This window comes from Lissotriton vulgaris, chromosome 2_1, assembly GCF_964263255.1.
Source record: "Lissotriton vulgaris chromosome 2_1, aLisVul1.2, whole genome shotgun sequence".
Classification (NCBI taxonomy): domain Eukaryota; kingdom Metazoa; phylum Chordata; class Amphibia; order Caudata; family Salamandridae; genus Lissotriton; species Lissotriton vulgaris.
Genome location: NC_141687.1, coordinates 330576048 through 330602099, shown reverse-complemented (window position 1 = coordinate 330602099; position 26052 = coordinate 330576048). Strand labels below are relative to the sequence as shown.

Sequence of the window (26052 nt, the reverse complement as noted above, 5' to 3'; positions counted from 1 at the left end):
GTTATTGAAATCTGTATGTAAATTGGAGTCTCTTACTTTGGACCTGTGAGGGTCTGGATAACAAATCCATCATATTGAGCATACCGACTTTTGTTGCTTCCTCTGTCACGCATGCACTAGTCCTAGGACACTAGAAAGCGATTCCAAGCTCAATTAAAAGAAGCCTGCTCAGCAGTACCATCCCCCTTCCTCGGCCCATTCCTTTCTGAGGGAGATCTACCTCCAGAGAGCAGGAACCCACTGCAAAAGCATTTTGTGCTCTCAATAAATTCCAGAATTTTATTCCTGTCCATAAAGAGCTGGTTTACCAGCGACACCTTCTATTTAGTTTTGTGCCCCTTGTTTTTGCGTGTGTGTTGGAAGCGTCACCAGTCGTCTTCTATATGTCCGCGTATATCTTGCACGCTCTGCTTGCCTCCTTGACTCATTGGTTTCCCTCATATGTCTTGGTCATGATCTGCTGTGGTTGGGTGTGCCAGTCTAGAGGTGTAGACGCATTCTTGCCTTAATTAGGTCGTGCTAACGACGTTATGATGTGTGTTTCTGTGACTGACTATCCTTGTTTCCTGGCCTTGCTCTGGACTGCTTGAGTGTTTTGCAACATACAGTGGCGTATCCCTGTTCAGGTGTATCATCGTTCATTGAGATTTTTTTAATTTTGTTTTTGCAGTGTTCTGTAGCACTAACTTGGGTCAAGGGTATCCGTGCCAGAGCCGAGGTTTAGCTCTGGTGGTGCCCGGTGCAACAATCTTGGAGCCCTTCCCCACAATGACCTTTCCCTCCACAGATTTCCTCACTACCACCTTCAGTGATGCTCCTCATATCTACTTAGCCCCTCGCTCACATTTATTTATTCTATAGCCCGACTTGGCCCAATGTAGATTTTCGAGGTGCTTTGAATTATTTACACATTACACAGGGACAATGAGTTCCACAAGTGTGTAATTCAATGTATAGGAAATGTTACCTGAGCCAATGAGGGCTACAAGATGTCGGAGTCATATGTTATCCATACTGGTAAGTTTTATGTGTTATGAGTGCTTGCTTTGGAAAAAACAAGGGGCAGATTTACAAAGTTTTCATGCAGTGTGGTAACCAAAGTTGCTCTGTTGTGTGAAAAGAAGAGAGCACAACAGAACCGTATCGATTAAAATATGGTGCCCATGCACCCACCATGAATGGGAACATTCATGTACCCATGTACTTACCATGAATGGGGAACATTCATCTACCACTCATGGTAAGCCTCCTTGATGCAAAGTAGTGCATACTTCTACATTCTGTTACTTTAGGGCTACTATCCAATGTCATTCAGTATTTATGCTGGAAATTAATCCCCTTACAACACTTTGCACCAGGTTTGCTTCCCTTTCGTGATTCAAACCAGGCACAAAGTGGTTGTAAATGTGCCCAATAAATTTAGGATTAGAAACTTAACACAATGATTGCGGTGCCATACTAATAAAATAGTATTACTACCTAAAGTAACTTTTTTTTGCATTCTTAGAATAACGAAACATTGAGGAAAAACAATAAGGTTCTAAACCTATGCTTGCAATTTGCATGCAGAACTATAATGCTAGTTCATAGCTTAATGTTCTATAGTGGAAATAGTAGGATTGGAATATGAACTCCATCTTTGTGACAAAAGCAGTAACTCAGTGAGCTATCTACATAAAATACAAAAACTGTGACATGCATGCTGTGTTGTGCCTTGCAGCCAGAACATTAACCCTTCATGCTACTTTATCATGTGTCAAACTGTGACTAGAAAAATCACCGATCTCTCCGTCATGTGCATTACTCCACCAGAGTTACCATACAGCTGTTTTTATTCCTGGTAAAATGCCGGGCTCAGGAAGATCTCTGCAGGCTGCTCTTATCTCGCCTCAGCCTGTCATGCAAAGGATGGCCTCTCAAGATTGCCACCCGGTTCTACAGCACCGGTCGCACTGTGCTTAAGCAGGCACTGATAAGAGCGCTTTAGACGAGAACCAGACATTACACATGTACACGCCCCAGGGATATTAAGTGGTTTGCCGGGAATCACAGGACGTTGAACTTGAGACCAAGACTTGAATCTCTGGAGATGAATGTAAGCTGCTTTGGTATATCCTTACTGAGTATGGAACGGAGCTAGGAAGGGGGCAGGAAGTATTGGCCAGATTACTTACTGGTAATCTTCATGACTCACTCGCCCTTCCTAGGGCCAGTACTTCACCCACCACTGACCGCTCATCTGCTGTCCTGAATGGGGGTCTTGTGCTAGATGGAGGTGTCGCCGGTGAGCCTGCCCTCAGGGCCCACGCGAGGACGAGTGGCCCCTGTGAGGCGCAGAGGTATAATTCAGGAAGTGTGTATGGAATGCATACTGTTTATGCAGAGGGTGCCTGCCTTGAGGAGGGGGCACTCCTCTCTCCGTTAGTGCAGGGACAAAGAAGGGAACAACGAAGGAATGTAGCTAATTCTTAAGTAATCTAGCTATTAATATTTGGATTTACTATCTTTACATTTTCATGGAGAATATTCATTTTAATACAATTACAACACTTTTTTTACACTCTGGGAAATATGCATGTGCACATCCTGTAAGGTTCAACGGACACAAAGCTGCTAATGGGCACTTGAGTGAACTCGTGGGGGCATGGTGACTAGTTAAATAAATAACGAGGGTGTAATTCCTTACACGATAACTGATAGAAGGGCGATTACCCGCATAAAAGCTGATGGTGTCATTGTCTCTCGTAAAAGAGAGTACGGACGAATTACTTCTCGTAAAAAAACACCTGAAGAGTAAAGGGATGTATGACGTTACAATGCATACTTTTACAACGCATACCATTACAACACATTTTTTACAACGCAACATCCATTACAGCGCATTTCATTACAACGCATGCCATTACAACGAATTTTTAAATACTACCTTTACAACGCATTCCATTACAACGCATACTATCTTTACAACGCATATCATTACAACGCATACCATTACATTGCATGTATGGTAAGTATTGGATAGTGTACAAGACAAAATTACTATTCTAAATCCATGGGGGTGCAACATTAGGGTAAGTGTTGGATAGTGTAAGGGTACTATGGGTTGTAATGTATGCGTTGTAATGGTATGCGTTGTAATGACTGCATTGTAATGACTGCGTTGTAATGACATGCGTTGTAGTGGTATGCGTTGTAGTGTCATGCATTGGAATGGTTGCGTTGTAATGGCATGCGTTATAATGGATGTTGCGTAGTAAAAGTTTTGTTGTAATGGTAGTGCGTTGTAAAAGTTGCCTTGTAAAGGTTGTTTCCAGAGTAAAGTTACAGGTGAGTGCTACAGAGATCTCTCTTCCACAACATTTATTTGAAGAATACTAAAAGAATTTTAGCACAAACAATTGCAGTGCAGCCTTTATCACCGTTCTTGATTGTATACAAACATACATTTGAGTGAGCTTGTATGTATTGTAAATATTAAAACAACAAAATGCCGTAACTTGTCAATATAAGGTGGTGCATTTTCCAAGCAGAAACATGTTTGCTGACTTTGTAGACTGGTTTTAAGCACAGAATTAATGATTAGGGTAATTTGTATAATACGTTTTTTAGAGTTAGAATCACTAGATAATTACAACATGCGATAGACACTACTCTTTGATTCCATGTATACCTCTTGTCTCCTGTATTTGCAGAATATCGACATTACCAACTTTAGCAGCAGCTGGAGTGATGGCCTAGCCTTCTGTGCCATCCTTCACACCTACTTGCCGGCACACATCCCATACCAAGATCTCAACAACCAGGATAAGGTGAGTTGGCCATGTCACCGACTAGAACATTAGATTTGCTGTACTTGTTCTCCTGTGAGAACCCTGAGGGGATCCCTGCATTTTATCAAGTTTGACACCCGTTTCACCAAAGGAGTCGCAGCCTGCAAGGTAAAGACCTTAATCATATTACAGCTAGGAGTAAATCTTATCTGCTGTGCTGACGTAACTTCTGACCTACTGAGTCTGGGCTGCAGCAGCAAAGCTGATCTATATGTAAGGCAATGTGTTTGTTGACATCAAAGCGCTGAAAGTACCACTTAAAATGTAGGTAATTAATACAAAGAAATTCTTTATTTTACGTAGGGTTTGAGATGAGGCGGTTCAAGGAACTCCAATTCATTTTGCATGTGGAACATTCCTGTTGCTGGATATGAATGGGGCAGGTCTGAGGTCAATGTTGGAGTTCTGTTAGTATGTCATCCCTCCCAGGCTGTTTAATTTGTTTACCCCAGTCTTCATTCCCGTTGAAGAGTTAACGTCTTAGACCTTCTGAGCCTGTGCCACTTAGCTTTCGTCTATCCATTCATGTTTTCACTCTCCAATCATTTCACTCTTGCATACATTCATCTTTTCATCTTACCATCCGTCATTTCACTCATCCACCCGCCCTTTCACTTGTCCATCCTTCCAATCGTTCTTTCACCATTCCATCCATCTATTGCCTATTCCTGCCACACATCAATTCATCCATCCACCCTTTCACTTTTTACTCCATTCATCTCTTCATTCTGTTTTCATCCTCACATCCACTTATCTATCCATCTGCAAATCTAACTTTACATCCAATCTTCAAGTCCATATTTTTGTCAACTGCCACTTCTTATGAAGATGATGTCTTACCATCATCCTTCATTAAAGCTCGTCCTTCATTAAAGCTCGTTTTGGAGAAGTTTCTTACCCCTGTCTACCATTGTGAATGCATTCCTCACGCAAGACATCTTTCCAGAAGTTCTCAAGGCAGATCAGATCCTCCTACTCCTGAAATAACCTACACTAGACCACAATGACTTCTCCAACTACCGGCCTATTACTTATCCACCATTCATCAACAAGGTCATTAAAAAACAGTCTATGTTCAACTCCAAGACAACAACAATGCTAACAATCTCCTGCATGACTACCAGTCTGACTTCAGATCACTGTGCATCTCAGAAACCACTACATTCCACATCATAGAGGATGCTCTCGTGACAACAGATGTTGATGACCACTGCATTCTGATATTGCCGGACCTCTCAGTTGACCATCCCACCCAAATATACATAAGCATTGAGCCTTGATTGGTATTCACCGGGCAATGTCCTTCACTGGTTCTCCTCCTACTTTCCCAACCAACATCAGTCTGTTAACAATGGCACGTCCAGGCCACGAAAAATCTCTATTACATGTGGAGTCCCCCAGGGCCCAAGACTGTCAACCTAAACATGGAGCTGCTTGTGGGATCTACTCACAGATAACAGCATCAAGATTCACCAATATGCCAATGATACACAACTCGCCTTGAAAGTCTCCTCTGCTTCAGACATCCTTCACATCAAACACTGCTTGCACATCATTCATACCTGGATGTCCGGCGTGTACCTGAAGCTCAATCCAACCACGATAGAGTTACTTTTCTTTTTAAAGAAGAGTAAACAATATATACTACAAACCTGGCTTAATGTTATGAAGCATGATCGCTTCAGACCCCAGCTTTCACTGAATGCCAAATCACTAAGAATCACTCTTGACACCAACATCACTCACACTCTGCCAAAACACCAAAGACAACCTGGTAGCAGCTCTCTTTTCTAAAGAAGGCCAAACTGTTTCCACCAGAAAGCGATGGTGGTAATGCCCTGCTTCATGGCATCTGACAGTCCACACTGGTGCTCTTTGGGGGCACCTTACATGCTGCTGCACATCTCATCCAAGGCGGGAAGAAATATGATCACAATACCCTTACCTTATGGAATTCCATTGACTCACCTTGCTGACCAGTACCTTCTTCAAAACCAGTTGCATCATTCACAAAGCCATAATGACCAGCACTCCTGCTTATCTTGCAGACAAGCTCAACATTTCTGGTTAATCTCAGCTCATCGCCAGCAGAGACATCATCGTGGCAGCAGACTTAGAAGTGTAAAAAAGAAAAAACAAGGCAACAGGCTTTTTCCATCTCTGCACCCAGGATCTAGAACAGCATCCCCGTATCCAATAGGACCACCCCAACACAGCTTCAATTTACGTAATGTTTGGCTCACCCCTTTAAAGAACACTACATGTTCCCTCCTCCCAAACTAACAAATTGTTCCTTTAGAAGACTTTTTGAAGTTTCTAAGTGGTAATTCGACCTTTTGGAGAGAAAGGTTTGAATACACCTAACTCCTTCACATGGTGCTCCACTAACCAATGAAAGAGGGAGCCTTGAGACCACCTATAGGTCTTCAAAAGTATCTAAAAGTAGGACCACATGACAGGACCTTGATTCCCTCTTTTTATCATTTTTTATACGTACTCCTACAAGATGACAAAAGATCAGGCCAAAAACTATGGGAAAAATAACTTTGCCATGAAATGACACATAAAGTATAGGGGAAACTCTATGATAAAGTCCACACATTTGCATTGGATGTGCGACAACTTGAAGCACAGTGCAAGATCCTGGCCTATTGGCAGAGGGATCCAGGTGTCAATCTGTTGGGAAGACCATATTCATCTCAGAAATCATACAAGTCACTCAGGGGTAAAACATCTGGCAATGGCTTTAGCAGCCGAGATACAGTGTCTGCTAATACCGTGGAGGCCATGCCAACTTTATTTTCTTCTCGGGCAGCTAGAATCTTGGACAAGTTGTCCATGTAAAAGATAGCTCCAGCAATACAAAACAAACGGAAATCATATGAATTGAGCTGGAACCCATTCATCTAAATTCTTGCCCATGATTGAAAGGGGCTTTCCAGCCAACAGGACCTTAAGGCAATAAGGCCAGTTCAAGTATCCCAATTACTCTTGTGACAAGAGTCCTACATACCTCTTCAGTATCTTTGTTTCTACAAACAACCCATCCACGTGACTTTCAGATAGGAGTGAAAGAAGAATTCAGAATGCATTTGATGCCAAGGAGGGAGTGAAGGATTAAATGTTGTGCTAATGTATTTTTCATGAGCTCCTCACCGACTTGAGGGCTGCAGGCTATAGTATGTGTGCCAACTGCAAAATAAAACATAGTTAAACCTTAAGAACACTACATTACAATGCATTAACCATCCACAACCCGGCTTTCTAGCGTCTTACTCTTTGACATTATACTGGCTTTGCCCATGTACTTGGCTTTGATGCCTTTTGGCTAAGTTTGTGCAAGAAAACCACTATTCAAGCACTTAATAAAGTAGCTGTGGTGTTTACCAAATCTGCTGTGTGCGAAAGTGCATGTATTTGGTCATTTGTTAGATCTCGTCACGGGGGTTGGTAACATTAGCAAATGATTCTCCTTGTGGACGCTTTAGTAGATACTGCAGAAAGTCATAAGTCATGCTACAGTTTCTTCTATCTCTTCTCCCTTCGTTGGTATGACCGATAGAAAATGAAGAAAGATTGTTTAAAAGGACTTGTGTAACCAACTGTGTAAACTTTTAAGGGATTTTTGCTCATGATTTGTGGTCTAAGTAATTTTCTCATATCGTCAGAATAGGCTACAATTGTGATGTACAATGTTCAGCATCAAAGATCTTATGTCATTGAAATTAATAAAGTCAAATTCCTGATTGCTGTCAATGCTGGTGGCGCACCTGGCAGAGTAACTTTGAGACAACGACCTTTGGAGACGGCGTGAGTGATGCGCCTACAGCTAGGGCAGCTTTGAAAAGGAAGTAAATATTCTCTCAGAAGCAATACAACAGACTTCTGCTTTGGTCACTCTCCATGGATACTCAGTATATAGTCCATCGCTCTTAAAGATTTCAATATACTTTGCTCACTTGTACTGTTTCCTTCTGTGTAGGTCAATTCAGAGTTTTCTAAGCCCTTTGAGTACATGGAACCCTCCTGACACTAGCCAATCCACTCTACACTAAGGCTGTTCAACTTGTAATGTTTTTGGACAGTCTGTGGTTAAGCACACAAATCTGAAATGTTGGGTGAGGAGAGGCGAAACAGCAGGATTGTGTTTTTGTGAACACCAGAAGGCTAAAGAGAAATCCAACACAACAAAGTCGGTGACTTGCGCCAAAGGCAAAGTAGGATAACAGTGAATCCCTAAAAGGTAAAAAATAGATTCATTGACTCTGCAGATCAAAGTAGATCGTAGTAGGCAGGCCTGCTCATCATTCATTGTGCTGAAGGGGCAGGGATGGACTGGCTGGGGTCCAGGTTCACTGCTGAGGGGCTGATTTAGTTGCTGGTGAGCTGCTGTTGCTTCTAAATGAACAATGCAAAATAAATAGCTTTAAAACGTACTTTTTAAACATTTGTTTTGCATTGTTTATTAAGGAAGGCCTGGTAGCCAGTCCGGCCTTGCGAAGGGGGTTTAGCCTATCAAAGCAACATGCTGATGCAAGCGAGTCAACTCCCAGCCCAAATCCTATTCGTTCACATCGAGGCACCTGAAACTTGCCGGGTCTCAGATTCTCCGAAAAAATAAGCTGGAGGCTGGGAAGGAACCGTGGCAACCTCACTTTCCGCATATTTGTTGCAGGAGCCAGGTAGAAAAACAAGATACGAGGAGGTGCAGAGATGTGCAGCACAAGATGGCAGCTGCAAGCTAACCCCATGGCTCAGCAGTGATAGAGTTGGCTCTGTGGTGAAGAGCTAGGTTGCCGGTGGTGATTGGAACTGCCACTGATCTCCTTAATAGAGTGCCCAATGAAGGGCTGTTCTTGAGACTAGCAATGGTGAGGGGCAGGCATCCCCACCCTCCTGCCTGCCTGTGGAGTGGCAGAACCTTGGAACATAGGAGGGGGGCCCATCCACAAGTCAATGGGCTGAAGGAGCCACCGAGGAAAGCGGATGCAGTGGCTATAGATTTTGGAGTCAAGGTTTACATAGAGCAGTGGTTAATTTGCCAGGTCTCTCCAATCACCGGCCACGAAGTGGGGAGAAGATGTGGTGTAATGGCCAGAGCTGAGGAGTTCAGAGCTGTGGAACCAGGTTCGAGTCTCTGCATCGGCTCAACATCCTGTGAGATTCAGGGCATATCACTGTGCCTACAAAAAATGAGCGTGTCCTTAACTGGTGCTCATGAAAGTATAGTGTCAGTGTCGATGATTAAGTGCCAGTGCTCAGCACCGGAAACCACAGGCTCAAATTAAGCACTGACATAAAGAAGCGGCCCAAAGACTCTGGAAACATCTAATTGCTCTTGTTTTTGATGAGCTGATTATTATTGCTGTTATTCTCTGGGTTGTCAAAAATGATGGGCTGTAAATTTAGAGTCCTTCACCTCTTCCCTTCGTCCGGGGTTTGTCATTTTCACCTCTAAACAGAAATGCATGTGTTCCGGAGCAGATCATTAATAGGTAAAGAAAAGAGTTTGATTTGAGTATTGGTGAGAATGGCAGTGGAAAGCTTTTCCTTCTATTCAAGATAAACAGAAGTATACTGAAACCTGACTTGTAGCAAACATTAACCATGTTGAACTGCCCTTTACCCCCTGTTTTGATATCTAAAAGGATGATTCTTCAAAGAGTAAGTTTGAGCACTGTGGTCATCTGGCTTTACCTGCTTGTGCCCCTGACACCCTCTTCCTATCTTCCTTCCCTATAGTGCAATGTGCTGCAAGAATATGGTCTGCCTATGATCATGTGGTGCTCTTCAAATGTACCAAAAAAGAGAGAGGTTCATTGACGTCACTGTAGTAGCCAATACAACCAATCATGATAGTCCTTCTATCCGAAGGAGGGTTCGTTTTTCATGAGGCTGGCATTGCTCAGCTCAGCGTAAGTCCTGAGAGTTTCGATGGAGGTCACTGACAATTAGCGGTGTGGTGTGTCTTGGAGAAAAATAGTGACCTATGTGTATGCAGTTGTACTTCAAAGCTCATGGAGGCTGATCATCGTTTTTAATATTAAATCCACTTATAATGTTCCTCTAATTTTCTTTAGTCCAAGTGCAGAGACCTTTAATTATTAATCCGGAGCTGCCTGAAGGCGTGTACCTTGAGCAGCTGAAAAGCTTCATAAAAATTAAATCTAATATGCGTCCCTAGGGGGGCGAAATTGGGAGAGGTGCAATTTTGAACAAATCTAATATTTCCATTAAGTCTGGAGCAGTGTACAAGTTGTTCAGTCACCGCAAATTATTCATGCCATTAAGTGTTCCAAACCTACTCGTAAAATCGACATAACATAAAACATATTCAAGACGGGCAGTTCCCAGTGGTATGGAGGACACAACAAATTCAGGTGCCCGGAAGTCTTTTAACAGTTCAAACACTTCTTGTCGAATGGGGTCTTTCTAGTCGCCCTTCATCCTCCACTGAATGGGGCATATTTTGAGGTAAGAGTAAGAGGAAGGTGTATATATATTCAGTCACATTTTGGCTGCTGTTGCTAGCATTCATCACCATTGATCCAATCATATAGAGCACAGCCTTTCTGAACATGTTCTCAAATGAGAATTATGAGATTCCCTCATGATAGCATCAAAACAAAATTTTTGTTACATTCTATGCACACACAAGGCGAACAAAGTTTTTTCATGGATAGCCCTTTGGGGGCGGCTGTGAAGCAGAGTGACTAAGGAAGAATGAAGCAGAAACATAGATCCTCATAGTGGACAAGGCAGGATTTGATGGGTTTAGTTTTCACTGGCTTTCCTGTCTGTGAACTCCCCTGTCACTTCACAGAAAGTGAGATGTCTTGGGACAACATTTGACTGTGATCTATCTTTCGCTCTTCAAATCAGTACAGTGGTCAAGTGTGGCAGCTCTCTCTGCTCTGGAATTCATTCCACCCTGATAAGCCTCACAGTTGTGGGTGATTTCTTGGAAATAAGTAACATTACTAAGAAATCCATTCACCATTCCTATTTAAGCAAACTTTTCCAGAGGAATGGCATTTACCATTTCATAGAAACTAATTCATACAATGCCTTTATTTCTAAATTACGTTTTGCATGGTTGTCTTTTTACAGTGTGAATGCCATTCATCATGTAAAAGAGTTGTCTCTGTTGAGTTTTTTGTAAGGTTTACCTAGATATTGATTACCTGTGTGCATGTATATAAATATATATCTTATACATTGTTTTTCTTCAAAAACGTTCTATTATTTTTTGATTTTTTTGTACTTTCTTAAAATTGTCTTCCCTTAACATAGGTTTTTCATGAGTTAGTTGCCTCTAATGTGGTTTCTCATTTTTTGTTTTCCATTAATTCACTTACTTCAAAGCTATTCATCAGATGGAGCTTATGATGTTGGGTTGGCTGAATTATTGTTACATAGTTTACATAGATTGCGAACCATAGATCAACTACCACAGATGCAAGATTTGGTTTTCAAATGTAACCTAAATCTTCAGATCCAAAATCACGTGAAAGACTGAAAATGGGCTTCAAAGCACTCCACTATCTCCGTGTTGAAGCAAGAGAGCTCACATATGCTCCACCAGCGGGCCTACTGATGGGATAAACATGAATGCAGATCACTGTGCTCACAGTATCTGGGACTCCTTGAACCATGTTCTGTTAGCAGAACTGGCCACCTCCATTCCCGACAACTCCTGAAGACTGAGCTTCTCAGGTTGGCATCTTGCTTAAGACCTAAGTTGATCAGCAAGGGCTGAGGAATACAAGAGGCAGGGTTCACGTAGTGAATCCTTCAGGTCTGGTCCACACTCTTAGAATCATGTACAACACATTCTTACATTCTAACTTCTATATTCCAAAGCAATACCCACCATTCTAAAGAAGATATGCATCACTACAGTTCACATCTCAAATGCATGTCATACTTATTAGCTTGGAACATTTCTGCAGTTCTTACAAGCTGAGAAAGAGGACGAAACTTGGCCTCAGGAGACAGAATGAAAACAGCACATGACAGCAGAGAGAGCGTGGGGAAGAAAGAAAGACTGAGCTTCATAGAGAGAGAAAAGAAGGGTAGACCATGAATGAGAATGAAACTTCCAAAGAGGTCAACTAAGACTTTTCAGAGAGAGTAACCAGAGTGGAACCACAAGTGAGGGACTCAAGCCAGATCATGAAGGAGGCCAAAAGGCCAAACAGCTTCCTTCAAGCTCTCTGACTGTGGAAGAGAACCCTTGACTTGAAAGTAAGGGAATGTGTTACAACCCCTCTCCAGTGTGCTGTCTCCAGTCACCACCTGTCACATTACCCCCTCTCTCACATTCCCCTAAAAATGGGTTTCACAATGCAAAGCATAGAGCTGGACGCAACATTTGGTTAGCGAGGACACTTTGGGGCCGCATGGAAAGGAAATAATATCATTGGTTGAGTAGGTCGAAGATGGGGGGGGAAATGAAAGCGCATGAGGGATGCAGGACATTGGGATGATAAAGGGAGAGAAATGCAAAGGAACATTTGGGTAAAGAGGTAATTGTGGGAGCTGATAAGAAGTGGAATTGTAATTGGTGAAATGTCTCACCTCTTTTGGATGTCTGCACCTTCGGAAATTTTTAAGGGCACTCATTGTTTTCTTACAGAGGAGGAATCTTCTGCTGGCGTTCCAGGCTGCTGAAAGTGTTGGCATCAAACCCAGCCTGGTGAGTACTCAACGAGTGGGTAATGAATGGACAAAATCGTTGTTTTTACAAGGAATGACCCAGTATGCTCATGAAGCAGCATGAACTGCTAATCTAGCGCTTCCCCACTGTTTTCAAAGCACGTCCACATTGTGGGCACCAGGCAAAGCACAGACCCAAATGAGGGATGTCCTTGATGAAGGACCAGAAATGGGTTTCTAGTCTGAGATCGACAGCATCTGCGAGTGAACCAGTAGGATTGCGGTGGCTTTACAAAAAAGAGGTCCCCCCCAAAAGAGCGCTTGAGCGGACCTTGTGATGTTTTCTTCAGAATGATATATGGAAAAGATGTAATTTAAAAGTTATATAATTTTATTTCCAAAATGCCCTCCCCGAGGAAAAGGAGAACGCTTCAACGTTTTTCAGGTCACAGCATTGGCATAGAGTAGACATTGTTCCTGTCTGCCATGTAAGCTTGTTTATTACTCCCTATTTATAGACGTCGCATCTATTTCTGTGATGAATGCACGCACACATGTAGCATATTAGATCTATAAACACATTAGCTAAAGCTGTTTTGAAGCCTTTATTCTGTTTTAAAATCCATGGCAAGACAGTGTTGGAAGAGTATTAATTTACATATTTTGGCTGCTAGCTTTGAAAAAGTAAATTAGCTCTTGGTAGCTATCGAAATGCTTATTATCACAGTAGTCCGTGCCATCACAATGCGTAAGAAATTAAACGATGATCAATCAGTTCCATCGAATACAATTAACAAATACAGGAAAAAAAGTGTACAAACAAATCTGAAGTTAAACAGGATTCCTCATAGGGACGAATTTAAATAGCCGCCCTAGAGTGACATATAACGCATGCAACGCAGCCGATGAATGCGGCCAAGTTTCCACTTTAGGCACAGAGACCCTAGTGAAACTCAGCAAGGCACGAGCAGCACTCTACCTTACTCATATGAGGGGTACTCTGTCAAAGTCTGTAAGCAAAACACATCAAGGCGGAGCCAGAAGGCGACAATAGTATTTACAATTGTATTCAAAGTATCTCTGCTTCTGGATGAGTAAAATAGCACCTAGGTCCCTATGGGAGAGAGTAAAAGCTGCTTCTGGTACAACACTCTGGGCAGGCCTCCATCCTAGAGGGGAGCCTTCCAAGTAAAACGCACCCACCCCCAACTCCACACCAAACCCATTTAAATACCAAATTCTGGAAAAGTCTCAAAGCAAGATAACGGTCACGCCAAGCCAGAAAGTTACAGAAGTAGTAACGTACGTTTGATTTTGCTGTGGAAAGCTCTCTTAAAGTGGTGTAAGGTGAGCCGATTCAGAATCAGGTCGATAGCGCCTAGAGATGAAACGCGTGAAGTACGCTATATAGGTGTCCGAAATATAACTTGTAATTCGCCCATTTAACTACATTATAAATAGGGAGGCGCAGAAGGAATTGACAAACAAAACCAAGAAACACTGACTGTCTGGCGGGGAGGAACAATTCAGCTAAACTTAAGTTCTGGTACAAAATGTACCCTGTGGGTTGCTCGATAAAATCCGCTGCTGGAAATGTAATAATGGGCAACTGTTTCATCAAAGTAGTCCCAGACCAAGCTCTGATGACAAATGACGCCAATTCGAAGTTACTTTTGATATACCAGCTGCTTGAGCGGGTTGTGGAATTTCAAAAGCCCTGTGCGCGCTGGGCACCTGTTACATTGGATTAGCAGAGATGTAGTTATATTTCCTGGCACGTTCATAGGGAGCCAGGGAGGGCTTCTCGGACATAAATACACTCCTTCAAATTGTCGACGGGGTAGGGCGAGACACGCGGGTAATTACAGAGGTTGTTAAAATCCCAGACTTCCGAAGATGGTCAGTCCCTTCTGAAATGATGTACCATCGGTGCATCGATTAATGTTACACTGGTGTCTGTGAGACGGATGTGTCTTAATATAAAGTCCGACGAGACTTGGGCAGTAACATCTCTCAAAGCACACAGAACACTGTCTGTCTGTTTTTGCTGTTTTGTTTTACTCCAAAACTGGGGCTTTCAGTTCAACCCATTTCTTTCAAACCTAATTCTCTGCCAATTTGTCTTGCACTCTTTCTGTGACTATAGATTTTCTAGTTTCACTGTCCAAGCCCCTTCATCCCTACTTCTCTTTTTGTTTTCTCCATCTCTTCTTCTTGTGTCTCACACGGTCCCTATTTTTGTTTCTGCCTACAAATTGTTTCCTACTTTCTCCCCACCTTATTTTTCAGGTCTCGCCTATTCTATCCCGCAGGGATAAATAGGCGAGATTATAGTAAGCGGAAAAGAAAAGTCTACCTAGCTGCGAATCGCGTACAGTTCATGTGAGCCCTGCGCATGCACATCATAGCCAGCCACATCACACACCACCATTTGTCTGTGCCTCAGCATCAGACTTCAAAGGCTGCCGCTCCCCCGCATCAGACTTGAAAGGAATGCTACCCAGCCTGTACTTGCTGGCTACAAGCTTGAGTGCATGTGTGCGTGCACGTGCGACCATCTGCTTTGCTTTCCTTTGTTGTCGCGCCTCTCACAACAGCCCCTGCCCCATCTCCACCACAGAGTGCATCTCACGGCCGTGCTTTCACTTTCAAGGCTGCGCGGTAATCTCTGTGTGCTGTGACGTCTGACCGCCACCTTCCGCCCGTCACTGCTTGCTATTAGTTGTATTTAACTGTACCATGTTTATTTTATTTCACAAGTTCTGCAGCCTTAGCACTTCGAGAGCTTCTTTTTAAAGCGCCTCTTCATTACATATGAGGAATGTTAAAAAAAATGCACTAGTTTTCCGGAAGAAGATAGACAAAAAATCGGCTCTTCGGGTTACCTGTTCATTTTCGGAAAAGGGTCAGTTCCATTTAGCCGTCTCCGATTCTCGTGACCCCTTCCATCGCTCCCTTCCATATTCATATCTGTACCATCCATCTGTTTCTTAAAGATAACACCACGGACTTCCACCCCGGAGGCCCACGCTCCTCTACCCCTTTCTTCCTTACCTGTCTACTTCTTTTGCTCTTCCTTCGTCGTTCGCATGGTTTCCAAGCAATGTGACGACAGAGCCAAGTGACTGTCAATAACCAGATTGTGGCCTGCCTTTTCCGGTCAGCACCCTCACAGAAGGCGGAGCTCTTGCTGTCAATCAACAAGTAGCAGGCTACTATTTCTGACGAAGGAAGTTGCATTTGCACTATGTTCTATATCCGGAAACTGCGGTATGTTCTGAGTCAAGTAGCTTGGCTAGGGTGATCATCTGTCTGTTATTTTACACGGATAGACCGCTGTCCGTGATTTATAATATAACGGATAGCATTTGCTGTGCTTGCGTTGTCCGTGAGTTATAACGGATAACATTTGCTGTGCTAGCTTGGCTTTGAGGCAGACATTTAAGTCAGCATTTTTTATATCCTTTAAAGCTCTTTAGTGACCTTCGGCCAAGTTCAGCATACATATGCAACCCATACTTTGTGTTTTTGCAGCTTTATATAGCACAAACTTGGCCCGGCGGCATTAAAGCAGTTTACAACAGAAGCAGAAGTTGTGCACTTGAAGCATACTTTTTTTGGATTTTTTTATGGCACGAGGAGAATAAGTGATTTGCCCAGAATCACAGGAAGTTGATCTGACACTGGGATTCGACCTCCCAATGCCAGTGTTTATTTTTTGCTGGTGGTTTCTTTCCGGTTAGCTGCATGGCACTGGTCAACACTGGCACTCATGGAAACCTGGCTCACGCTTTACTTGATTCTCTCTGGCTGGCTCACGCTTTACTTCATTCACTCTGGCTGGCTCGCGCTTTACTTTATTCTATCTCAGTCTGTTACTTTATTATCTCTCTCCACTTTTTTTTCTCCAATCTTTCGTCTGCTCGAGTATCCCCTCCCCCACTCTTTCGTCGGCTCGTGCTCCCCTCACTCTTTCTCAGTGCATTTTTCCCCCACTCTTTCTTAGTACTTTTTTTCCCCACACCCTCACCCTCACACCCCTCACACCCCCTCACCCTCACACACACCCTCACACACCCTCTCACCCTCACTCCCCTTCTCACTTACCCTCACCCTCACACACCCTCTCACCCTCACTCACCCTCTCACTCTCACACACCCTCACGCTCTCACCCTCACACACCCTCTCACCCCCCTCGCCCCCCCTTATCCCTATCTCCCCCTCACCCTCGCACACCCTCGCACACCCTCACACCCCCTCACACTCACACCCGCTCACCCTCACACCCTCACACCCCCTCACACCCTCACCCTCACACACCCTTACCCCCTCACACCCCCTCACCCACCCACCCCCTCACCCACCCTCACTCACCCTCACTCACCCTCACACCCCCTCACCCCCTCACCCTCACATCCCTCTCACCCTCACATCCCTCTCACCCTCACACACCCTCACCCCCTCACCTCACACCCCTCACCCACCCTTACCACCTCACACCCCCTCACCCACACCCTCACTCACCCTCACCAGCATAGCATAACAAAACATAGCATAGCATAACAAAACACAGCATAGCATAACACAAAAAGCATAGGATAGCAAAACATAGCATAGCATAGCAAAACAAAGCATAGGATAGCAAAACAAAACCTAACATAGCATAACAAAACAAAACAGCATAGCAAAACACAACAAAGCATAGCATAGCATAACAAAACACAACAGAACATAGCATAGCATAACAAAACACAACAGAACATAGCAAAACACAACAAAGCATAGCATTGCATAACAAAACACAACAGAACATAGCATAGCATAACAAAACATAGCATAACAAAACAAAGCATAGCATAACATAACATAGCAAAACAAAACATAGCATAGTATAACAAAACATAGCATAGCATAAAAAAACACAACAAACGTAGCATAACAAAACATAACATAGCATAGCATAACAAAACATAGTATAACATAAAACAAAGCATAACATAACAAAACATAGCATAACACAACATAGCAAAACACAACCAAGCACAGCATAACAAAACACCAAAACATAGCTTACATAACAAAACATAGCATAGCAAAGCATAGCATAATAAAACACAACAAAACATAGCATAACAAAACATAGCATAGCATGACAAAGCATAGCATAATAAAACACAACAAACATAGCATAGCATAACAAAACATAGCATAACAAAGCATAGCAAAACATAGCATAACATAACAAAGCATAGCATAGCATAATAAAACACAACACAACATAGCATAGCAGAACAAAACATAGCATAGCATAGCATAATAAAACACAACAAAACATAGCATAGCATAACAAAACATAGCATAGCATAACAAAGCATAGCACAGCAAAACAAAGCATAGCATAGCATAACAAAACACAACAGAGCATAGCATAGCATAACAAAATACAACAGAACATAGCAAAACACAACATAGCATAGCATAACAAAATACAACACAACAGAACATAGCATAACAAAACAAAGCATAGCATAACATAACAAAGCATAGCAAAACAAAACATAGCATAGTATAACAACTCATAGCATAGCATTAAATAACAAAACGTAGCAGAACAAAACATAGCATAGCATAACAAAACATAGCATAGCATAACAAAACATAGCATAACATAACAAAACAAAGCATAGCATAACAAAACATAGCATACCAAAACATAGCTTACATAACAAAACATAGCATAGCAAAGCATAGCATATTAAAATACAACAAAACATAGCATAGCATAACAAAACACAAGAAAACATAGCATAGCATCACAAAACAAAGCATAGGATATCAAAACTAAACATAGCATAGCATAACAAAACAAAGCATAGGATATCAAAACAAAACATAGCATAACAAAACATAGCATAACATAACAAAACATAGCATAACATAACAAAACATAGCATAACAAAACACAACAACACATAGCATAACAAAACATAGCAAAACATAACAAAACGTAGCATAGCTTAACAAAACACAACAAAACATAGCATAGCAAAACAAAACATATAATAGCATAGCAAAGCATAGCATAGCATACCAAACACAACAAAACATAGCATAGCATAATAAAACATAACATAGCAAAGCAAAGCATAATAAAACACAACAAAACATGGCATAGCATAACAAAACATAGCATAGCACAACAAAGCATAGCATAGCAAAACATAGCATAACAAAGCATAGCATAGCAAAACATAGCATAACGTAACAAAACATAGCATAGCATAACAAATCAAAACATAGGATAGCGAAACATAGCATAGCACACAGCATCACTCACCACCCCCACAGCATCACTCAGGGGCACCACAACATCACTATGCGCTACCACTGCATTACTGAACGCTACAGCATCACTCGTTCCCCACTACAACATCACTCAGCACCACCACAGCACCAATCTGTGCAAGCATTCAACAACTGGTTCAAATATGTTCTCTCAATGTTTCAAGCTTTATTACAAATGTAACAAAAATATGTTAATAATTCACTTCTGTTCTTGGATTTTCGCCACAATAAAATACACTGAACATAATCTTCACAAAAGTTATTTACAAAATGTTAAGCTATTGCCATTATACATTACAATAACTTTTATTTAAGTATTAATTATTCAAAAATGTTTAAAGCCATTGTTATTTGTAATATCAATACATGTAAGTCACGTAAATACAACACATATTGCATTACAATTCAAAAACTTTATTCGATCATTTGTTGATAATAATCATAAAAGTACATGCATACAAAAATCGATAAAATACATATAAGTACAACTGGTTTAAAATAATCATGTATCAAGGGACATATTATTCCTCAAGTGAACAGACTTTAAAATGAATACAGCGGTAAAAAAGCAAATGTCCTGCGAATCAAGTCCAAATAGGAGCCTCATAGCAGATTCAATTGTGGGAACATTGTAATTTTTAAAGAGTGGTTTCAGATATAGTTTACGGGGATGAAGATAAAAAGGGCATAACAATAAAAAGTGCTCCGGGCTTTGCTTTGTAATCCAGTCACATGGACAGGGTGCAACAGTGTGGGACTTGACATGTGGGTACGCAATAAGCAAGTGAACAGTCCCCATCCGCAGTCTTGTCAATACATATTGATGGGAACGAATGGTGACCGTTCTAAGGTATCCTGCGAGTCCCGGTTCTTCCATATTGTACCTATCGTAGAAAACATGTGTAGAATACTGAGAAGTAGCAGCATTACGCTTTACAGTACCAGCTCTCAGGAATACATGTTTAAGCTCTTTCTTAGGGATGTTTATAACGCACGATGGGTTATCACACACAGAAAGATTGAAGACATCCTTAAATACCTGGATAATATAGTTGAGCCAGGGAATACGGGAACATTTATCCAAGTGGAGACAGTCAAGAATGATCTTTCTTGTAAACCCCGTCTGCTCCTTAATCCAAATAGATCTCCGTACTAGGAGTGGTCTTAAGTTGATCAAATCAGAAAGATGTTCCAGACCCACCTCCTGATGGATCAGTTTGGTTGAAGCAGAGGATGGTAAGCATAAAAGTTTTTTAACAAAATTGTTTTCCTCCACCTGGAGCATATAATGGTTACAATGGCCCCATACACCTGAACCATAGAGTGCCAGGGCAACACATTTATGAAGATATAAGTACAGCATGTCGGGTATCCGCCTAGAGCCTAACTTAGTTGCAAACTTGAATATGCCAAAGGAACACTTGGCCATTTTAGCTCTTACATTGGTTATTTCTGACTCCCACATCCCCCCACTATTAAAAGTGATGCCTAAATAGCAAAATGTGTCAACCACTTGTATTGTTTGGTCCATAACTGTAAAAGGTCTTAAATTTTTGACTTTCTTGCCACAGGCCAAAATAAAAGTTTTTGAATTGTTAATTTTTAATTTTCTCCCGTTGATAAAATCCACAAATTTGTTCATGAGTTTCTGCAACCCAAGGGGGGTTCTCGAGAGTAAGACCGCGTCATCGGCGTAAAGCAATACCGGAATGGGTATGCCGTCGGCGGCCGGTGCGTCAGCATTGACAGCACGTAGTTCAGACTCAATTGCGTTAATAAAAAGGGAGAAAAGAAGAGGGGCAAGGACACATCCCTGCCTAATACCAGAACCAATCAGAATATTAGGGGAACACTCTCCTGATTGCCCATAACGGATCTTGGCCGACAGGTTCCTATACAATTGGGCTAAAAAGTAGATGATTTCCCGTGGGGCACCCATATCCAGTAGGGTTGACCACAGAAGACCATGGTCTACCAGGTCGAATGCACTGGAGAGGTCGGCAAAGCAAAGAAACAACAAGCCTTGCTTAGCACGTGTATATTTGCCTATGATGAGGTCCAGGTTTATGCACTGTTCTATAGTGCCTAGCCCCTTTCGGAAACCAAACTGGGAGTCCGCAAGGATCCCCTTTTCTTCGACCCAATCCTCCAAGCGGCTCAATAGTACCCTACTCATGATTTTTAGGGAAGCAGTAAGGAGCGAGATAGGGCGGTAATTTTTTGCCTCTTCTCTCGCACCTTTTTTATAAATTGAAATGATGATAGATTCCCCCCATGCCTGAGGGGCTTGGGTCATTGCTGCTGCATTAAACACCTTGGTCAGCAGTGGACTCCAAAGGGATACCTCAGCTTTATAGAGATCAACGGGTACCCCGTCGGGACCCGGTGCCTTCCACCCCTTACTACACCGGATGGCAGTATCCACCTCGGTGACTGTAATGTTAAGAGGTAGGGGGGTGGCAACCACAGCATCCCTATCACCCCCTGCCTCTAATCTATCGGGGTTAAAAATGCTGGAAAAATGGGCAACCCATTGTTCTTCGCTCACTTGGGCAGACAGGACCGGGGCTTCGTCCTTTTGAAGAAAAGGACTGTTGACCGTGGACCAAAAGAGCTTGGCATCCCTAAGATCCACGGCCATGGTCAACTTATCCCAGGCCTCCTCTCTTAATTCCTGTTTCCTAGCCTTCAGGTGAGTGGTGTATTCCCTCCTCAGAGCCCTAACAGCTTCCTTATCCCTGGGTTTGCAATTAAGGGCGGCTTTTAGTTTTTGTAGGGATTTAGTGCATTCCTTGTTGAACCAACCACAAGTGGTCCTAGTGCCTTTAGGTTTTGTACCAGTTAGAATTTTTATGATATATTTATTAATGGTGTCAAAACTAACTAATATATCGGCACTACATATATCGGGTTCAAGACAGCTTTCTACCTCCTCTAGACAGGCTGACACTATGGTGCTTAGTAGGCGTTCCTCATTATGCCTACCCCATTTAATTCTAGGGCCATTTAATTTGTGTGGAACAACATCTGTCACGGTACCATGCGACACCTTTGACTTATCCCCCCACAAGGAGAGGTACATTGTTAGACAATTGTGGTCACTAAGGGCTGGGTCAACTATTACAGGGGGGGTACAAAGAGTCATAATACTGGAAGAGACGATGAGGTAATCGATAACCGTCCCACAGTTCCTACCAACAAAGGTTGGTACCGATTTACCCTCACTGTCTACCCCAGGTAACATGATACATAAATCCAATTTGAGCATGAGAGTGTTTAAAGATTCTCCATAGGCCGAATGTAAAAAGTGGGCCTGATCATCTCCAGCCTCCCCGCCGTACCCACACACCCTCGTGCCAGCAAAGGGGCACATATGAATGTTGAAATCGCCTCCCCACAGAATTTCGAAAGGCACTCTGCTTCGACCACACAGTCTCTCCACCTCCGCATCAAGTTCTTCAACCATAACAGTGTTTGAGTGGATAAAAACATTATGGTAATGATTTATTATTAGAACATTCCGCCCATCCCTGTGTTGCAGCCATAGCAGCTGCGAATGCAAACCAACAGTCACATGGGTTTTTACTTGTACCGGCAGCCTCACAGAAAGCAATATCACCAAATCACCGCTAGCTCTTCCCTTGTTGGATGGCTGTGCTTGACAATTATAGGAAGCAAACCCATCAAGGTACACGTCTTCGACTGCCCAGGTCTCCTGGCGACATAGGATGTCGAATTGGGTTAGGAATTCTAACCACCCTAAACAATCCGTCTTATTGTTCCACCCAGCAATATTCCAGCTTCCTAACTTATAGCCTTTCTCCATTGAACTTACAGCCTCTTTGGGCATCGGGCTCATATGGGGAGGGGCTACATTCCTGATCGTGTTCAACCGATACCCGGGGAATACTACCCCACATTGGTAAGTCTACAGGTGCTAATATACCATCTCCCGTAGTAAAGGAATCCGTGTTACATTGAGTCTGCCCAATAGTGGGTTTGTTATAGCTAAGATGACGGGAAGCATTAAACCCCTTAGGCAGATTGTCCATGATAGAGCCTCTCGCCACCATACACAGACCCCCATCCTCCCCTACATCTCCTTATGTTCCTTCACCCACCTCCCCCGTGACTAGTTGGCTTCAATCACAGTCCTCCAGGCCGCTAAACAGGTCAAACCTGTTGGTGGTCTCTAGGGGCGGGAAGGGTTTGAGATGCTCCATTCTCCTGTGTGTGGCAGAATTATGCCTTGGAGCCACAATATTCCACCCATGCGGGTCAGCTACTGTTATGTTATGATGACCATTAGTTATAAAACCATTATTATATACAGGTGGACAGTATGGGTTTGGGTACACTTGCCTCAGTAGAGGGGGAGGAGGGGCTGACAGGAATTGGTGATGGGGTGGAAACACCACTGAGCGGGGGTAAAAATAAGTAAGAGGGCGAGGGATGATATGATTACTGTCATGTTCGGAAGGCCAGGAAAGTATAAAATGGACAGCATTCTGGTCTCTAAAATTGATGACCACTATATCTCCCTCGATGTCTTTGGGTCTTCCCCCCAGCCAGGAAAGACGACGAACATGGACGATTTCGCCATTGATGTTTTTTGCAATGGGTCTATACATACTCAACCAATGCATTATTTTGTTCTTCAACTGGGCAAAACCTTCGCGTTTGTTTGCCTCTAGCTCTGGCACCCCAGTAAGTACCACCATGAAAGGCACTGCTTCCGGTGGAAGTTCTGGGAGGGGGCCCTTGTTATAATTGCCCCGTGTGGGTCGCCCATTCCCTCTGTCCCTCTTCTGATTCCCAGGAGCTTGACCTATGCTCTTTGCCGAACCGGTAACCGTTGTAGCGGGGAGCAATGCGGGTAAACTAGTTGGTAAAGCAGGATTAGCTTTAGGTATAATTTTTTTTACAATTTGTGATAATTGTGGCATGCCTGCAGAATGAACAGGGGCAGGTGTGGGGATTAAGACTGGTGTACTTGAAGGGGTTGGTATAGTGGGAGTTTGTAGGACAGGATTAGACGGTACCTTGGTAATTGCTAACTTGCTACCCAGTCCACGCTCTATCTTCCCCAGCCTGTCGTCCATTTTGTTAAGTCTTTCTACAATGGCCAGAGTATAGGTCCGTATTATGGACTCTATACTATCAATTAGGACACCATTTGAGGATTCCTGTGGTGTCACGACGGCATGAGAGTTATCAGGTATAGAGCTGAGCTGTACTAATTTGGGGGTAGGGCAAGAATGTATAGGTGATGTAACTATCTTTCCTTTATCCATAGTTAAAACCCGCTCTCCCCCTATACTGGCATCGTTTTTAACACCAAAATCAGCATGATTAATTTTCCTTTTTGGTAGGTCGGACTTTTTCCGCCTCTTTTTATTAGGTGGGGGGCCATACAATTTAGTAGGTGTAACTTTCTTTACCCTATTTCTTGTTGATTTAATTTGCCTAGGGGTGGGGGTTATTAGTGCCTTGGTTGTAACTATGTTTTTGTTTATTCTGGAGTTAGTTGGATTAAGTGTGGTATTGGTAATGTCCTGGGGTTCTATATCAATTGTGGGTGTACCCTCTCTAAATATTAATGGAACGCTGTCCTGGGTGAGAGTGCAAACATTCTCAATTAAACCACCCTCCAAAGTAGAACTAATCAGAACAGGTGAAACGGTTAATACTCTGTTTTTTAGACTCTCTACCGAGCGTCGACGCTCAGCCCGGCGTTCTGCAAGGGTAGGAGTAGTGGGGGTATCCATAACCGATTTCTTAAAATAATTATCTAATTTCCCGTTAATCAAACTCACAGGTTTCTCGGGGCCAACAGGCTCCGGGGTTAGGGTTTCAGCAGACATAATGTTCAACAATAAAATAGCCCCCGAACACTCACACCAATAGTCCAGGGCAGGGGTTCTGGCCCAGCCCAGCCTCCTCAGGCCTCTGAGGGCCACAGAGGGCCCGCCCTTGTCCCGGGCTTCTCCCGGTCGCTCCCGCGCAGCGGGGCTAGACTGGAGAGTTTATAGTGTCAGAGTGTGGAGGGGCGGAGCCTGCAGGGAGAGCTGCCCAGGTGGATTCAATCAGGGCGGGCGGGCGCTCCTGGGACAGGTAGTCCTGCGCCTCCGCCTGCTCGCAGCCCTGCAAGTTAGCTGTTCACAGACCCCTTCTGCAGCGAAGTTACTTCAGGGAAGCCTCCTAGGCGACGCTGTCAAAAAAGTGAAGGGAAAGAGGGTCGGATCTGCTGCCAAAAAGACGCTGTGAAAGAATCAAAAGAGGGCCTTGACTCATTACTCAGTAAGGCTGAGTCCATCTAATACTAATGACCAACACAAGAGCCAAAACTGGGGTTTCAATAATTAAAGGAGCTGGTTTCAATGAAGGTTGTTTTGATTGAATCAAACAACAACCGGTTAACTTGTTACACCGAGCAATTTTATTTAATTTTTGCAAGCGGTCTTTTTTTCTTTTTTCAACACATTATTCGTTGTGCGTGGAAAATACAAAATGAACAATGAAATACGTTTTATGTACAATATATACAAACATATAAATACAACATTTCATACACACTTGGCCATACATTCATACACAGACCATACAAAGCAAATAATAATACAAAGAACACTGTGTCCAGGCATCTGTAAAACAATCAGTGGAAAATGATTCTTTTCATATTTTACAATGTCGTTGTAATTATCATGAGATCCCTCATGAACCCAAATTAATGAAATCACTATTCCGACATGATAATGGTAGCCAGATGCGGGACTGAAAAGCTGGTCGACGCGTTTCAAACCCCTAGGAATTGGTGGGGTTCTCCTCAGGACCGGGTTTGGTTCTGAAATAATAAAGATAACTAGCTTGAGCAAGGTGTCATGGAGCGACTATCAAGTGGATTTAACAAGGGATCGACTACCAGAGTCCAGCTGACGCTCCCTACCTCAATCCAAAAGTTCGACCGACAACTTGAGAGTTTCCGATCAAAATCGTATTTCCCAACAGGTTTGGTTACAGCAGCTGTGCGAGAAAACAAAATACACGCGACAACATTTCAGTGTGGTGCAATGCTATCAGACATCATTCATACCGCTTGCAGAGGGACGCGTAAACTTACCTGCGAGCGGGCGGTTTCAGTCTCGCTGCTCTGCTACTTTCTTTGGCGGCTGCTCCTATTCTGTAGAACGGGGGCGAAAGCGTTTGTTAGTGATGTGG

The 26052-nt window shown here is 43.0% G+C and overlaps 1 protein-coding gene across 2 annotated transcripts in view; it reads left to right on the top strand.

Annotated features, from left to right (window-relative positions):
• SPECC1 (sperm antigen with calponin homology and coiled-coil domains 1) overlaps positions 1 to 26052 on the top strand; it is a 1296450-nt gene that overhangs the window by 1156257 nt on the left and 114141 nt on the right. For both annotated transcript variants that reach the window (XM_086955068.1, XM_086955069.1), the window contains 2 exons: positions 3693 to 3809; positions 12469 to 12528. In XM_086955068.1, the coding sequence (XP_086811194.1) occupies positions 3693 to 3809; positions 12469 to 12528 (177 nt within the window). The remainder of the gene's footprint in view (positions 1 to 3692; positions 3810 to 12468; positions 12529 to 26052) is intronic.